The 17110-nt window shown below is 43.2% G+C and overlaps 1 protein-coding gene across 1 annotated transcript in view; it reads right to left on the bottom strand.

Annotated features, from left to right (window-relative positions):
* Nucleotides 1-7622: 7622 nt before the first annotated feature.
* Nucleotides 7623-17110, bottom strand: part of LOC115132166 (rho GTPase-activating protein 39-like) — a 106001-nt gene continuing 96513 nt past the window's right edge. Inside the window, 5 exon segments of the mRNA XM_029664472.2 lie at nucleotides 7623-11856; nucleotides 12056-12225; nucleotides 12624-12715; nucleotides 15232-15431; nucleotides 16317-16390. Coding sequence (XP_029520332.2) covers nucleotides 11662-11856; nucleotides 12056-12225; nucleotides 12624-12715; nucleotides 15232-15431; nucleotides 16317-16390 — 731 coding nt within the window. The 3' untranslated portion in view covers nucleotides 7623-11661.

Below are 17110 nucleotides of genomic sequence, written 5' to 3'. Positions count from 1 at the left end.
GCGTTCAAAGCACACAATGGACTCTCTGGCCTAGGAGTAGGGTTGATCCGAGCATTTAACGGCAGTCATATACCCAAGCTAACTGGCTAACGTTGGCTAGCTACTTCCAGACACAAATGAGGGAACACCTCACTCTGACCATTTTCCACGCCCTAGCAGAGCTGGTTTGGCTGTTTCATGTTATCCAGAGCGTTGGTGAATGTAACTGTGCTGTTGGCAATAATTTAATTGCACTTTTTTTGCGGATGTTTACTGACACCGGCCATATTCAATGGGTGTTGCTCTGAATGCAGAGTAGATAGCCAGAATTAACAATGTCCATTGAAACGCACAACAACTATACCACTTAGCTAAGAATGATGTAAATAATCAAGTCAACGTTGGGTTGTTAGTTAGATAACGATAATTAATATACTGCCTGGCAAGTTTGAGTAGCCAACTAACGTTAGGTAACTAGCTAACATACCGGTACATACTGCTGTAATGCTATGCGGTTCGTAAGGATAGCGTAGCTAGCAAATTGTCTGCCAACATAACGTGTAACGAAAATAGTTTGAAAAACTTATTACATTATTACATTGCTCAACATTTTCTTAACATTTGACATAATTACTATAGTTAAAGCAATGAATTTGTATCTGCTCTTGTTGGACTTTGGCTGCATATTTTCATCCATTTTCTTCAAATCTGAAAAAGTTGTGAAGTCATGCACATTTTCTGAAGAATTACATTATGGGCCCTAAAAGTACGAAAATAGTGTCCACTGAACGTATACTTCGTATTTTGGCAAATCTAGTACGAATCTGGGAACTTTTGACATACTAACTATATCCATACTATGACCAATTAGCATACTATATACTCAATTCACGTCACAAATAGTACGGTTAGTATGGGTATTTGATCACAGAGTCTCACTTTCTTCAAAAGTTGGCAACCCTGTTTTAATGGTAGCCACAATAGTTGGGTTACCTCACAACATCACAAAAACGATGTGTGTGCTTCGATGAGGCAGAAGTCAGCGGATTTTGTGATTCTGGATGATCAGATTACTAGGAAGAATGACAAGAAACTGCCATGTGAGGAATCATAAGTGGCTCATTTCATCTCGTTTAATCTTTTGAATGATTTCATGTCAATGCAAATGGTAAACATTTGCTAGCTAGCTAACCAACAACTGTTTTTTATTTTTTATTTCACCTTTATTTAACCAGGTAGGCGAGTTGTTAACAAGTTCTCATTTACAACTGCGACCTGGCCAAGATAAATCAAAGCAGTTTGACACATACCACAACACAAAGTTACACATGGAATAAACAAACAAATAGTCAATAATACAGTAGAAAAAGTCTATATATAGTGTGTGCAAATGAGGTAAGATAGGGGAGGTAAGGCAATAAATAGGCCATGGTGGTGAATTATTTACAATATACCAATTAAACACTGCAGTGATAGATGTGCAGAAGATGAATGTGCAAGTAGAGATACTGGGGTGCAAAGGAACAAGATAAATAAATAAATACAGTATGAGGATGAGGTAGTTGGATGGGCTACTTACAGATGGGCTATGTACAGGTGCAGTGATCTGTGAGCTGCTCTGACAGCTGGTGCTTAAAGCTAGTGAGGGAGATATGAGTCTCCATCTTCAGACATTTTTGCAGTTTGTTCCAGTCATTGGCAGCAGAGAACTGGAAGGAAAGGCAGCCAATCAGGAATTGGCTTTTGGGGTGACCAGGGAGATATACCTGCTGGAGCGTGTGCTACGGGTGGGTGCTGCTATGGTGACCAGCGAGCTGAGATAAGGCGGGGCTTTCCCTAGCAGGGTCTTTTAGATGACCTGGAGCCAGTGGGTTTGGCGACGAGTAAGAAGCGAGGGCCAGCCAACGAGAGCGTAGAAGGTCGCAGTGGTGGGTAGTATATGGGGATTTGGTGACAAAACGGATGGCACTGTGATAGACTGCATCCAATTTGTTGAGTAGAATGTTGGAGGCTATTTTGTAAATGACATCGCTGAAGTCGAGGATCGGTAGGATGGTAAGCATTTTAAGCATTTTAAAGAATTTGAAGTAAGAATAGCTTGAACGTGTAAAAGTTGGTTTAGGTCTCTAGCTTGAACGGTTCAAGAGTTACTGTTGGTGGGTTGTTTTATGCTAATTTAAACAGATATAGTTGACAAATGTTGTAGAGAATTTGAAGATATGAAAGGCTGAATACGTGAAAATTGGTTTGGTGTCCCTAGCTTGAACGGTTCAAGAGTTACTGTTGGTGGGTTATTTTATGCAAATTTGTAGACATTTATGGAGCTATAAGTTTATAAAAGTGTTAAAGAATGTGATAGCCTGAATGTTTTAAAGTTGGTCTTGTAGCTTAATTGGCCTTGGAGCAGGACCATTTTGAATTGCTACCTCTGTATTCCTATGGTTCTTATTCAAACCCATGTTTTATATATATAGTGTCATGATGGTCCTGACTATGGATCAAAGGACCCTCTCTCTCTTCCACAGGAGAGGGAGGGGAGGGGAAGATGTTGGTCAGTTGTTATGACTTAACGACAGGTTGTAAATTCCTTGCAGAAACTTTCTCTTCACCTCACCACTTTCTCATCAACACCTCCACTTTGCTGATCCTTAGCACAGGGGCTCCACAAGGGTACGTGCTCAGCCCCCTCCTGTACCCTCTGTTCACCCATGACTGTGTGGCCAAACACACCTCCAACTCAATCATCACTCAGTCAAGTTTGCAGATGACACAACCGTAGTAGGCCTGATTACCAACAATGACGAGACAGCCTACAGGGAGGAGGTGATGGCCCTGGCGGATGGGTGTCAGGAAAATAACCTCTTCCTCAACGTCAACAAAACGAAGGAGCTGATCGTGGACTTCAGGAAACAGCAGAGGGAGCACCTCCCTATCCACATCGACGGGACAGTAGTGGGGAAGGTGAAAAGCTTCAAGTTCCTCTGTACGCATCACGGACAGGTCCACCCACGCAGACAGTGTGGTGAAGAAGGCACAACAGCGCCTCTTCAACCTCAGGAGGCTGAAGAAATCTGGCTTGGCCCCTACGACTCTCACAAACTTTTACAAATGCACAATTGAGAGCATCATGTTGGGCTTATTACCGCCTGGTACGGCAACTGCACAGTCCGCAACCGAAGGGCTCTCCAGAGGGTGGTATGGTCTGCCCAATGTATCACCGGGGGCAAACTGCCTGCCCTCCAGGACACCTATAGCACCCGATGTCACAGAAAGGTACAAAATATCATCAAGAACATCAACCACCCGAGCCACGGTCTGTTCACCCTGCTATCATCCAGAAGGCGAGGTCAGTACAGGTGCATCAAAGCTGGGACCGAGACACTGAATAACAGCTTCTATCTCAAGGCCATCAGACTGTTAATTAGCCATCACTAGCCGGCTACCACTCGGTTACTCAACCCTGCACCTTAGAGGCTGCTGCCTTATATACATATACATGGAATCACTGGTCACTTTAATAATGTTTACATACTGCTTTACTCATTTTATATGGATATACTGTAGTCGATTCTACTGTATTTTAGTCAATGCCACTCCGATATTGCTCATCCTAATATTTATGTATTTCTGAATTCCATTATTTTACTTTTAGATTTGTGTTGTGAATTGTTAGATACTACTGCACGGTTGGTGCTAGGAACACAAGCATTTCGCTACACCCCTAATAACATCTGCTAAATATCTATAATATCTGTTATGTGAGAAATGTAATTTAATATGATTTGATTTATTTATTTTTACATTTGTCACGTTGGTATATATGATAGTTTTTTTTTTTTACCCAAATTATGGCGTGCCGTGTAAGGCACGGGGACGAAGACCAAACAAACACGTAACAAAACACAGGGTAGAAACCCTAAACAAAAGAGTGAGGAGTACCTTGAATAAATAACACACGTGCACAATGATTGTCACACGAGACCAGACCTGTAATCATCTGCGCAATCCACAATGGCACGAAAGCCAAAACACACAGCACAGGTAATCACACGCACCAACGGACATTGTAACAATAATTGACCCCCCAATGGAAACCAAAGGGCACATATATACAAATACTAACAAGTGGGAATAGGGGACAGGTGTGTTTAATGAAATTTCTGGAGGGATCCGTGACAACATTTTTATATATACTTTTTGAAAATACTCAAATTAATGGACCAAAATACAAACAAATCTCAAAATTGTTAAGTAAATGCAAAAGTTTTATTTCAGCCTGTGGTTCTTTGCCGTTAACAGTAAATCAAGTTGTCTGGCCTAATGTTTAATAACACATTTTTTACGATATAGCCAATTTTGACTTTGTGTCTGTTGCGAGAGCCGCACAGGGAGAGAAATATGCCCAGTCATTGAACAACTACAGAATTTCTAAACCTCATTCTTAATGTAGTCGGAAAACACACCTTTAAAAGCAGTTCTGATGGCCACTGTTAATTGAAGATCACAGAGATGTCTAGTGTTACTAGGCTACACATATTTGTGAAATTCTATTAATGAGTAGGCCTAAAATGGAACTTTTTTTAACCTGAGTTTTTAGAACTGGAGTTGTAAGCAGCTGCATGATGTACAGCGCCTTCGGAAAGTTTTCAGACCACTTGACCTTTTCCACATTTTGTTACGTTACAGCCTTATTCTATTCGATCCTGACTAGTCTTATTCTAAAACGGATTAAATTGTTTTTTTCTTTCTTGTCTATCTACACCCCATAATGACGAAGCAAAAACAGGTTTTTAGACATTTTTGTAAATGTATTAAAAACAAAAAACTGAAATATCACATTTACATAAGTATTCAGAACCTTTACTCAGTACTTTGTTGAAGCACCTTTGGCAGCGATTACAGCATCGAGTCTTCTTGGGTATGACGCTACAAGCTTGGCACACCTGTATTTCTCCCATTCTTCTCTGCAGATCCTCTCAAGCTCTGTCAGGTTGGATTGGGAGTGTTGCTGCACAGCTATTTTCAGGTCTCTCCAGAGATGTTGGCTCTGAATGGGCCACTCAAGGGCATTCAGAGACTTGTTCCAAAGCCACTCCTGCGTTGTCTTGGCTGTGTTCCTTAGGGTCATTGTCCTGTTGGAAGGGGAACCTTCACCCCAGTCTGAAATCCTTGATGCTCTGAAGCAGGCATCAAGGATCTCTCTGTATTTTGCTCCATTCATCTTTTCCTCCATCCTGACTAGTCTCCCAGTCCCTGCTGCTGAAAAACAACCCCACAGCATGATGCTTCCACCACCATACTTCACCATAGGGATGGTGCCAGGTTTCCTCCAGGCATGATTGCTTGGCATTCAGGCCAAAGAGTTCAGTCTTGTTTTTAACAGACCAGAGAATCTTGTTTCTCATGGTCTGAGAGTCTTTAGATGCCTTTTGGCAAACTCCGGGCGGGCTGTCATGTGCCTTTTACTGAGGAGAGGTTTCCGTCGGTCCACTCTACCAGAAAGACCTGATTGGTAGAGTGCTGCAGAGATGGTTGTCCTTCTGCAAGGGTCTCCCATCTCCACAGAGGAACTCTAGAGCTCTGTCAGAGTGACCATCAGGTTCTTGGTCACCTCCCTGACCAAAGCCCTTCTCCCCCGATTGCTCAGTTTGTCTTGGCGGCCAGCTCTAGGAAGAGTCTTGGTTTTTCCAAACTTCTTCCATTTAGAATGATGGAGGTCACTGTGTTCTTGAGGACCTTCAACGATGCAGACATTTTTTGGCACCCTGCCCCAGATCTGTGCCTCGACACAATCCTGTCTCGGAGCTCTACAGACAATTCCTTCGACCTCATGGCTTGGTTTTTGCTCTGACATGCACTGTCAACTGTGGGACCTTATATAGACAGGTGTGCCTTTCCAAAATCATGTCCATTCAATTGAATTTACCACAGGTGGACTGCAATGAAGTTGTAGAAACATCTCAAGGATGATCAATGGAAAGAGGATGCACCTGAGCTCAATTTTGAGTCTCATAGGAAAGGGTCTGAATACTTAGATAAGGTATTTCGGTTTTGTATTTTTAATGTGCAAAAATGTCTAAAAACCTGTTTTCGCTTTGTCGATTGCTCCAGATTTTTAAAAATGTAATCCATTTTAGAATAAGGCTGTAACATAACAAAATGTGGAAAAAGTCAAGGGGTCTGAATACTTTCCGAAGGCACTGTATGTGCTTTAGTGGTCACCAGTGGCATGAATACACATGGAAGACCGCAGATAAATGTAACAAGGGTCAGGTGTAACTGGTAGGCCTACATTATATTCACGGTACATGATCCTTGGTTGGCTGAGTGCCAGTGGAATGGTTTTTTGGGGGGGGACATTCAATCATCAATATGTTTCTAACTAGCCACAAGAGAGTCTAATATTTAGAGTTTGGGATAAACGCAGATGGAAAACCCCTATTTATTTCTAGCCACTATTCTGCATTAGGTGGGCAACATCAGGTGATAATGATTATTGCTAAATTGGACACCTTTCTGATTAATATGGACCTATATGGTATTGGGCTCATTTCTGGAGGGGGAAATGACATTTTAGATGTCAGCATCATTTTATTTTCATTCACTTCCGTGACCTGTTGTATGCTGTAATATGTGCTTTTGTCAGTGTCAGATTACTTAGTAAATTATATCACCCTCCACCTCCCAAATCCCAATTTAACCACTGATCATAAGTGTGTTATTTTAGATGTTATTTCCAGCCACTTCTCAACATAGTGTATTAAAAGCCACTTCAAATTTGTGCTTTTGTATTTTCCTTTGATTGTGTTTTAGTCACTGTGCTAGCTAGCAAATGAAATGGGCATTATGCAGAATTCATTCATGTTTTCAAATACTTGACAGAAAACCTGTAGATAATTTGAGCTGTATCCTTGTGGAGTTGTGCATGCTTATGCTGTGCTTGCAGGTTGTAACAAACAAGGGACAAGAACAGCTGATGTGACAGAGACAGAGACACCAACAGTCAAAGTAACTCCTGTTTCACACACCAAAATCCAAGGCCCCCACACTACCTGGAATGTGACGGGGCCACACTGGCTCACCTCACGGAGAGCCTACAGGAGAAAAGGTAAAGAACACCCATCCACTTTCTCTCCCTTTATTGAGGGTGATTTGGCACTGCAACAATTGTGTCCTATACATAAACACCTACACTTAGAAAATACAGCTGAGCCTAAATTGCAGGTCTGCTTATCATACTTACTTGGCCTCCTGCATACAACTGTCCAGAGGTTTGTATGTGTGCTTTAACACGGAGATACCATGGCTGCTGTTGGGGTTGTGTTAACGTTTATTGCTTATGGGCCACATACGTTCAGATGTGTCAGGGTCCGGGTGTGTTGGATGCAGTGAAAGACATAATTCTACCATTAGCACATAGATTTAATGGCACCCAGATCCAAATCCTGCGTAAGCGCTGGCCTCTAGCCATCTACTCAATGTTTCTGTTGGTCACAAAATAACTTGAACTGTGAAATGCATATTGATGTCAATAGGAGACAAAAGTTAAGAGTTAAATACTCATATCCATGCAAAATGAACACATTTCTTTACTGTCCATTTGATTTTTCCAATCATTTCATGAAATAAATGCATCTGCAAAATCACGATTGCCATTGCTGTTTTTATTGTTTTTCAAACAGCATACCCCAAAGACCTGCAAGCATATTTACAACAATAGTCAATAGCATCCATCATGTGAGGACAGGGGATTAGAGATAGAAGTGCAATGGATGAGGTGCACACACATGTTGTAACTGTAACCACACACAGTGTAAACATCACACACCTAAGCTATTCTATCATCTCAACAACCACTATCAACACTCATTCCAAGGACGAAAAAAGATTGTGTCAAAGGTTAGGCTATTTATCAAATTGAAAAATTACACTGATGAGTTGCACCACGAGCATTTAAGTCAAATGAAGATAATAATGACATTACTGTAGAATGGAACATTAGTTGATATTTTTTAACAATATGGTTGAATCATGTTATAACTAATTGGTTTGAACAATCAGTGACCAAAGACCATACTGCTATTCACATATCAAACTGAATATGTACAGCCGTCATCCACAGAAGAGCATAGGATGGAGACGAGTTAAACCAGAGCTTTGGGAGTTCAGTGCGTAAGAGTATGGGCTCTGTCCATGACATCTTCCTCCTTGTTCTGCATGCTCAGCATACAATTGAAGTCGGAAGTTTACATACACCTTAGCCAAATACATTTGAACTCAGTTGTTCACAATTCCTGACATTTAATTCCCAAGTAAAAATTCCCTGTCTTACGTCAGTTAGGATCACCACCTTATTTTAAGAATGTGAAATGTTAGAATAATAGTAGAGAGAATTATTTATTTCAGCTTTATTTCTTCCATCACATTCCCAGTGGGTCAGAAGTTTACATACACTCAATTAGTATTTGGGAGCATTGCCTTTAAACTGTTTAACTTGGGTCAAACGTTTCGGGTAGCCTTCCACAAGCTTCCCATAATAAGTTGGGTGAATTTTGGCCCAGTCCTCCTGACAGAGCTGGTGTAACTGAGTCAGGTTTCTAGGCCTCCTTGCTCGCACACACTTTTTCAGTTCTGCCCACAAATTCTCTTTAGGTTTGAGGTCAGGGCTTTGTGATGGCCACTCCAATACCTTGACTTTGTTGTCCTTAAGCCATTTTGCTTCAACTTTGGAAGTATGCTTGGGGTCATTGTCCATTTGGAAGACCCATTTACGACCAAGCTTTAACTTCCTGACTGATGTTGCTTCAATATATCCTTTTCTCCCTCATGATGCCATCTATTTTGTGAAGTGCACCAGTCCCTCCTGCAGCAAAGCACCCCTACAACATGATGCTGCCACCCCCGTGCTTCACGGTTGGGATGGTGTTCTTCAGCTTGCAAGCCTCCCCCTTTTTCCTCCAAACATAACGATGGTCATTATGGCTAAACAGTTCTATTTTTGTCTAATCAGACCCGAGGACTTTTCTTCAAAAAGTACGATCTTTTCCCCATGTGCAGTTGCAAACCATAGTCTGGCTATTTTTATAGTGGTTTTGGAGCAGTGGCTTCTTCCTTGCTGAGCTGCCTTTCAGGCTATGCCGATATAGGACTCGTTTTTACTGTGGATATAGATACTTTTGTACCGCTTTCCTCCAGCATCTTCACAAGGTCCTTTGCTGTTGTTCTGGGATTGATTTGCACCTTTCGCACCAAAGTACGTTCATCTCTAGGAGATCGAACGAGCCGCCTTCCTGAGAGGTATGACGGTGTTGGTGTTAATACTTGAATATTATTGTTTGTACAGATGAATGTGGTACCTTCAGGCATTTGTAAATTGCTCTCAAGGATGAACCAGACTTGTGGAGGTCTACAATTTTTTTTCTAAGGGCTTTTGATTTTCCCATGATGTCAAGCAAAGAGGCACTGAGTTTGAAGGTAGGCCTTGAAATACATCCACAGGTACACCTCCAGTTGAATCAAATGATGTCAATTAGCCTATCAGATGCTTCTAAAGCCATGACATAATTTTCTGGAATTTTCCAAGTTGTTTAAAGGCACAGTCAGCTTAGTGTATGTAAACTTCTGACCCACTGGAATTGTGACACAGTAAATTATAAGTGAAATAATCTGTCTGTAAACAATTGTTGGAAAAATGACTTGCGTCATGCACACAGTAGATGTCCTAACCGACTTGCCAAAACTATAGTTTGTTAACAAGAAATGTGTGGAGTGGTTGAAAAATGAGTTTTAATGACTCCAACCTAAGTGTATGTGAACTTCAACTGTATATCCCTGATGCACTCCCAGAAATACCAGCACTGTGCACCCTGCCCACCTCAGTACTGCCCCTGCTGGCTGGAGGTGATGGAAAGCTGGGTATATCCTCCAATGTGGCTATGGAGTACTCAACCCTGGGGGTTTAGGTTTTCAAAAGATGAATAGTAAAGCAGAAATGGAGGCACAGAGTCACGGCCGCTGTAAAAGCTGTGACTGCAGAAAAGGGGTTAACAACCATCTAGCCTCCAGATACATTATTCTGGCTAAACACACCCTCTAATTTAGGGGCTCCAGCTTCCAGGAATTAGGGAGAGTGTGCTGTATGAACACAAGCTTCTCTATCTCTGATACCACACACACACACACACACACACACACACGCATGTACAGTCGATACACAAACACCCACACTGATGTGCAAAAACGTACATACACGTGCACACAAACACACACCCGCAAACACGGACAGCCTTGCAGCACAGAGCCCATCACTAAGATGAGGTAGACACAGAGAAAACATGTGGGGTGCTAAAACCCAAACCCTGACAACACTGCTAAATATAACAGCGACAGCGTGGCCGTTAAGACAGCTGAAATATGGATTTTAAACCCTCTTCCCCTCATGAGGCACGAGATTTAGAGGAATAGGAAAGTCCTTGTTAGGCAACACTGTCTAAAAATAGTAAATCAGCTTGTGTTTTGTCTTAATGGTTTTCCTCCCAGTCTATGGCACTAATGTACCTCAGACCCTCAAACCACTGCCAGATGGCCCCTCCCTATGGCTCGCACTGTAAATTCACAACTGTTGGCGTGGGTGAGGCTTTAGCTACAGGCAGCGACAGCACTCTCATTTTCTCCTGCATTCTTTTCCCCTGACCTGCTAATAGCTCAACTTTGCTTTTTTACGAGCTACATCAAAGGTATAATTGTGTTTCTCTGAACGGATGGGAAATAAGCCCACTGTATGAGTCTGGAGTAAAACAGCTGAAAGTGCTATAAGAAATGCTCCTAATGATTTTAGTCCAAGACTGTATCTCTAACACATGTACACACATCTATGCCTTACTGATTGGGAATCATTTTTCCTGCTAGAGAAACTTTAATTCAGAAATAAATGTGTGTTTTTTTTACCTCGAGAGTGAACCTGTCTCTGAGGCCAGTGGAGAGGTCAGGAGGAGCATAAAACTTTTTTGTCAACTCATCCTGCAGCTCTGTCAAACCAGACAGAATTCATATTAAATTAGACAAAAAAGCATTCCAAATTAACTTAGAATGAGAAGGAAAACATTGCTTGAATACACTATTACAATAAAGGAAAGAGAACGGTGATAATACAGAGTGGGTTTCCCCTCATTTAGTTGTTTCAGAACACATGACGAGACATAATTCATGACCATAGCGTCAGATATGTATGTGGCACTCATAGCAGGAAGTAATCCTTTAAAAACCCATATTTACAAATGAGATTTGTCTTGATTTCTCCCTGCACTCTGGCTTAATGTGCATCACAGTCTCCTATTGTGACTGCTCTTCATATGCTGAATCTCACGCCAGCACGGTCCAGTGTTTGGAGCAGAAACATATAGTATGTACAGTATGTCCTGCAGTGTGCTTTAAAACTGATGAACGGTCTCCCATTACCATCACATGTGAGCTTGTCCCAAAGTCTCAAACGAGATGATTCAGAGCAGGAAATCTGTCTTGATGTCCAGTCACTTTCCGGACAGTCCACTGTCTGTAGTCCTCAGAATGTGGTGTTAGTGAACCAGAGAGAAGGTTGACATGTGACATGTGTGAAGGAACAGCGGGCTTGTTGTGGGTGAGGTGGCAGTAGAGAGTAGTGTGAGCGGTCTAGAGGAGGCCTCCTCAGATGATGCCCTTGACAAAGCTGGTGTCCAGGTGAACAATGAGCATGCGTAAGAAGGACATCTCTTTCCGTGTGTTCTCAAAGATGATGCGCGGGTCATCCGACTGGCAGCGGAGACAGTTGGGAGCCATCACCATGGCCAGGTTGTTCACGTCCATCTTGGTCTTACTCACATTGACGGGCTGGGCAAACACCTGCAGGAGAGCGAGGGAGTGAGTTTAGGGCGAAAGTGAAGCTCAGAGACATTTATGTGGTGTTTGTTAATTGTGTTTATATTAAAACCTACAGTTATTATGTAGTTATAACTGCAAAACATACAAAGTGACAGATAAACCTGTAAAGAGAGAGAGCGATAATGAGGGGAGACGAGAGGCCTATATGTAGGAGGGTTACCTGTAAGAAGTGTATAAAGTAGCAGAGCACCAGCCTGCTTAACTCAGGCAGAGACTGCACCACACTGATCGCTGCCTCTGGATCCTCATAGTTACTGATGCACTGCTTATAGAAGCTCTGAGGGATGACTGGCTCCTCCAGCTCCCTGTACCACAGCTTCAGCAGAGACGCTAGAGGAGAGAGAAACACTCCCTTCAATACACAATGGTGTGCAGCCTGCATGACATACAGTAGTGTTCCCAGCCTTTACAAAACATATTTGAAAAGAGGCAATAGATAGTTGCTACATTTTTTATTTATTTAATTACATTTTTTACCTTTATTTTACTAGGCAAGTCAGTTAAGAACAAATTCTTATTTTCAATGACGGCCTAGGAACAGTGGGTTAACTGCCTGTTCAGGGGCAGAACGACAGATTTGTACCTTGTCAGCTCGGGGATTTGAACTTGCAACCTTTCGGTTACTAACTAAAGTCCAACGCTCTAACCACTAGGCTACCCTGCCACCCCAAGAAAGACATCAGCAAAGAGGAGAAATAGAGCCTGAACGACAGGGATTTTCTTCTTACCTGGGACATTGGGGTCGCCAAGGTTTTCTGGAATATTCCACTGATCCACCTGCAGCTTCAGTGCATTCACCTCGTCAATATCTCCAGGCACCCTGAGGGAAGAGACACACAGCAGATAGAAGTATAACAGCCCCTAGAGACTAGGAAGTAATAGCTTTATCTCCTATTTCAATATGACTGAATACTTGTATGAGAGTATTGACATTGTTCTTGGATTGTGACATAGCCCCACTAGGTGGTGCAGCAACCCCGTTAAGCAGCCCAGGGACAACCACAGCATGACTTTAGCATGTTGCCAAGGTCTAGTCCACACATGGGGGATATGGTTATGCAATACCATTTATATATAATTAGTATGAAAGTAATTTCATATCCGCAGACATGGACATAGCAGTGCTACACGTCCGGAGGTATCTATTACAAGGGAACTGATTGTGCCAAGAAGAAAAACCTAAGCAGAATCACAGAGCCACAAGGACAACATCAGTCATATCCCTGACACAGGGACCCATGTCTAGAAAAAATAAATAAACCCTGAAGCTAAATAAGAAAATAAAAATAAAGACAATCCTTCCATAGCATGGTTTTTAAAATAAACTGCCAGGGTAGATTTCCTGTCAATTTTCAAATCACACACCCGACAAAAGGGAGATGTGACTCATAAAATGAGAACTGGCTTAAAAAAATAATGTGCACATTTGTTCATATCAATCTCCTGTTTGTTCTATATACAGTCCACAATCTGTCAGTCTGTGATGAGAATTTAGACAAAGAGGAACTTATACAGAGATTGTGTGCAGATAAAACACTTGCGTCTAAACGTACTCCAATACAAACAGAATGGGAGAGAAAGGGGAAACTATACCCACTGTATTTACATTACACACGCATAAAACAATGTCTTTAATTACTGGATGCTGTTATCAAATCAAATCAAATGTATTTATATAGCCCTTCTTGCATCAGCTGATATCTCAAAGTACTGTACAGAAACCCAGCCTAAAACTCCAAACAGTAAGCAATGCAGGTGTAGAAGCACGAAGCACGGTGGCTAGGAAAAACTACCTAGATGTTATCTGAATCATGACAGGGCAAGAGCTTTATCTGGTGCATTTTCACTCTTTGTTATGTGAGAGGCATTTAGTCTGAATATGTATCATTTGGTAAAGTCAAACATGTTAATGTTTGTTTGAGCTACCATCTCTCTGGATGACCACCCTGTCTCAGTCTGAGCCAGACCGGGGAGGGGGGTCGTCAGAGCTGCAGACGTCTATATGGATGCTCCAGGAGAGAGTCTGGATGACCACCCTGTTTCAGTCTGAGCCAGACCGGGGAGGGGGGTCGTCAGAGCTGCAGACGTCTATATGGATGCTCCAGGAGAGAGTCTGAATCAGAGAGAACAGGGCGCAGTCCTCTCCTCTTCTCCACAGCCCAGTCAGTGAATGATTAACGTCCCCAGGTTTAACCAGATGGCTTGTTTGTTTACCAAAGCCCATAGGTCCTGAAGGGTATACCACAAAGCAGGATCAATGAGTTAGCACTAACTGGCCTAAGTGTTCTTACATTAGGAAGATGAGCTTGAAATAGGAATGGGCTAATCGACTCAACAACCAAAAACACATATCGAAGTTTAGCTTTCTTATTGAACCAGAAAGTCAATAGTTGTTTCTGGTTGGTCATCAAAATTAGCTGACTAACTCATTGATCCTGCTTTGTAGTATACCCCTTCAAGAGATGCTGTGTTTGTTTAAGTGATTTAACATAGACTCTTTCTCTTCTAATTTCAGGCTAACTTGCTCCCCTCCCAGCCAATGGGAGTCTCACACCTCGATCACACTGACAGTGTCATTGCGTTTTGGTACAGACGTACATTCATCTCCAATGGAACACTGTGTTTGCATTGCAGCATTGCGTTGCAGAGGCAGTTGCAGGCAGAGCGTTCTGTGTGGTGGATACGTTGGATTTATCCAACTGGATGCGTAGACGGCTTGACAGAAATAGTAGCAGAAGGTGAATGATGAACTTATGTCGCACACATACCAAGATGATGCTGCCAACCATTTTGCGCAATGATGCTGTAATGTGATAGAGGCTTTTGGCGGGTCCCGTAATGCTGCTGGCCTTGGGCTGGGACAGGAGTATCAGAACAGGAGCAGCCCTGACTGTACTGCTTCTTACTGATAAAGCAAAGCCTCTGACCCAGTCTTACGCCTAGATATAATCCGGACCATGGAAGATCCGCGATATACCTTGATTGACATTTAAAGGTAATTTCCGATTGAGCCGACATATTCAGCGTTTACCGTGAATGTGGTCTCCCCGAATGCGGGAACATTACCTTTAAAACATGTATAGCAGACAAAACGAGATCGGATTGAATCTGGCCCTTATTCTGCATCCCATGTTTGCTACCTAGGCTAAACTGTATTTCCACGCCTGTCTTTCTTTACCCCCATAACATCACTTACCCCATACCTCAGAGGGATCCTCATCTGCAGAGACCGTTTCTGGTACCCTATGTTTATCCATTGCCACCAACATTGCCCCCCTCCATCCTTCCACCCCTTCTGTCTGCAGCCCAGCCTGGTGTGCTGGTGTGACTACTCACCTGAAGATTCCCTCTGTCTGGGCCCCTCCCAGGGCCAGGACGTACTGGGACAGCTGCACCTGCACCCAGGGGAGCCTGCGCTCCGGGAACCGCTCACTCTGACGCTCCATGATCTCCTCCAGAGCACTGCCGAACAGGGAGGGGGTCACAATGGCTTTCCTCCCCTGGTCTAACTCCTCCAGGGTGGGCTTCCTTAGACCCTGTGAGAAGGAAAAAAATACATTAGAGTCTTCTGTAGACAGGACCTGACTCTAAGCACAGCTCTAGAACCACAAGTCTATTGATTAAGTTTAGAACTGGTTGAACGCTATCCCTAGCCCATTATCTAGGGAAGCTACTTGAGGCCCACTTGGAGTCTCTCACACTACTGTAACTTCCCTACAGTAATCACAGCTGAACTGTAGGTCAGTTCCCTTGTATACAGTAGAAGGAGACACCGGGCCATATTTAAAGCCCAGATTCCATCTCAGCAGCTCAGAGGGTTAAATATAACCCCCAGTAAAAGTGCTTGGCCTGGGGCTGCAGTAAGGCTGCAGTGTGCCGGCTGTGGGCAAGCGGATTACAGGGTGGGACACAGCAGAGGACAGGGTGGAGGTTGGGAGACTGTTGCTGCACTGATGGAGGGTGTGAGCTCAGACTTGAACCCCATCTTTAGCTCCACGTGTCCAGTGTGGATGGGGAGAGAGCGGATGACGGAAGGGGGGGTTAAAAGGTTGTCGTAACCCCCCCACCTCAGTTTGGGTTTACAGATTAGTGCCTATTTTGCTGAGGACTCCTAAGGGCCCAGTGCGATGATTGCTAACATATGTGAGAGCTCCCAGAATGCTTCAGTCAGTGCCACGCTTCACGGCCGACACTAACCTCAGGGGCAAGACTGACTCATTAAAACAATAGAAATGTTCCACTTCTCTTCGTCTGCTGGGAGGGTTGGAGTCCCAATATCCCTTCAGATCATTAGAGTATAAAACTGCAGCAGAAAGTCTGTAAATGAAACCTCCATCCAGACCAGCAGTGAGAGATGGAGCAACCCCCTCTGACACCCCCTCCCTGGACCTTTTAATAGTGCTTTAGGATGACCTTCCTACCTTTTTGACCCCAGTGACGGCGACCTTCTGCAGCTTGCGATAGCAGTACTTGGCATAAGTGCTGATTGGCAGGCCTGGAGAGAGGGGAGATGACAGACACCATTACTGACCAATCCTGAGGCGGTAACCCAATCCGTTGCTGTTTTCTATCTGGCTGCATGTCAACATCCTCAGTGTTGAGGCCGTATCACTTCTGTTCCACAGTGATAAAACCGACAGATCCACCGACAGATCTTGTTACCAATGAATCATTAAAACCAAATCTGTCCACCGCAGGGCATTTTGGATATCAGCTCTGCATATTCCATGAGAATCGTGCCCAGCCAGCATGTAGTAATATAACCCAGCATATAGAGCTGTAGGGAACAGCTGTCCTTCAAGGTTAAAGCCACCGAGACGTCAAACACTGATCGCTGAACTATTACTAGAGCGAAGTATTACTATTGTCTATCAGGCCCATATAACAATATTAAGGCTGCATTGAATGAGCGACTGAGGCATTGGCCTACACATCTTGTTCTAACGGTGAGAACCAAAATGCATCTTGGCTACAGACGCTGGTAGTGAAACATCCACATGACACAGATTTATGGCAAACAGGTGAAAGCATGTCCTCAGCAACAAAACAGCCGCCGCGGTTTTGGCCGAGGGTAGATGAGTTGCGTTTTGAGAGACTACGAGATCTTGACGCTTTAAAAAAGGTTTTGTGATTATTGTCTTCTGTCATAAATCGAATGAATCACACAGAACTGACATGGTGGGAGAGGGAGGACTTTATTCTCACCCAAGACGGA

This window comes from Oncorhynchus nerka, linkage group LG7 (genome assembly GCF_034236695.1).
Source record: "Oncorhynchus nerka isolate Pitt River linkage group LG7, Oner_Uvic_2.0, whole genome shotgun sequence".
Classification (NCBI taxonomy): domain Eukaryota; kingdom Metazoa; phylum Chordata; class Actinopteri; order Salmoniformes; family Salmonidae; genus Oncorhynchus; species Oncorhynchus nerka.
This window is presented reverse-complemented; position numbering and strand designations above follow the sequence as displayed.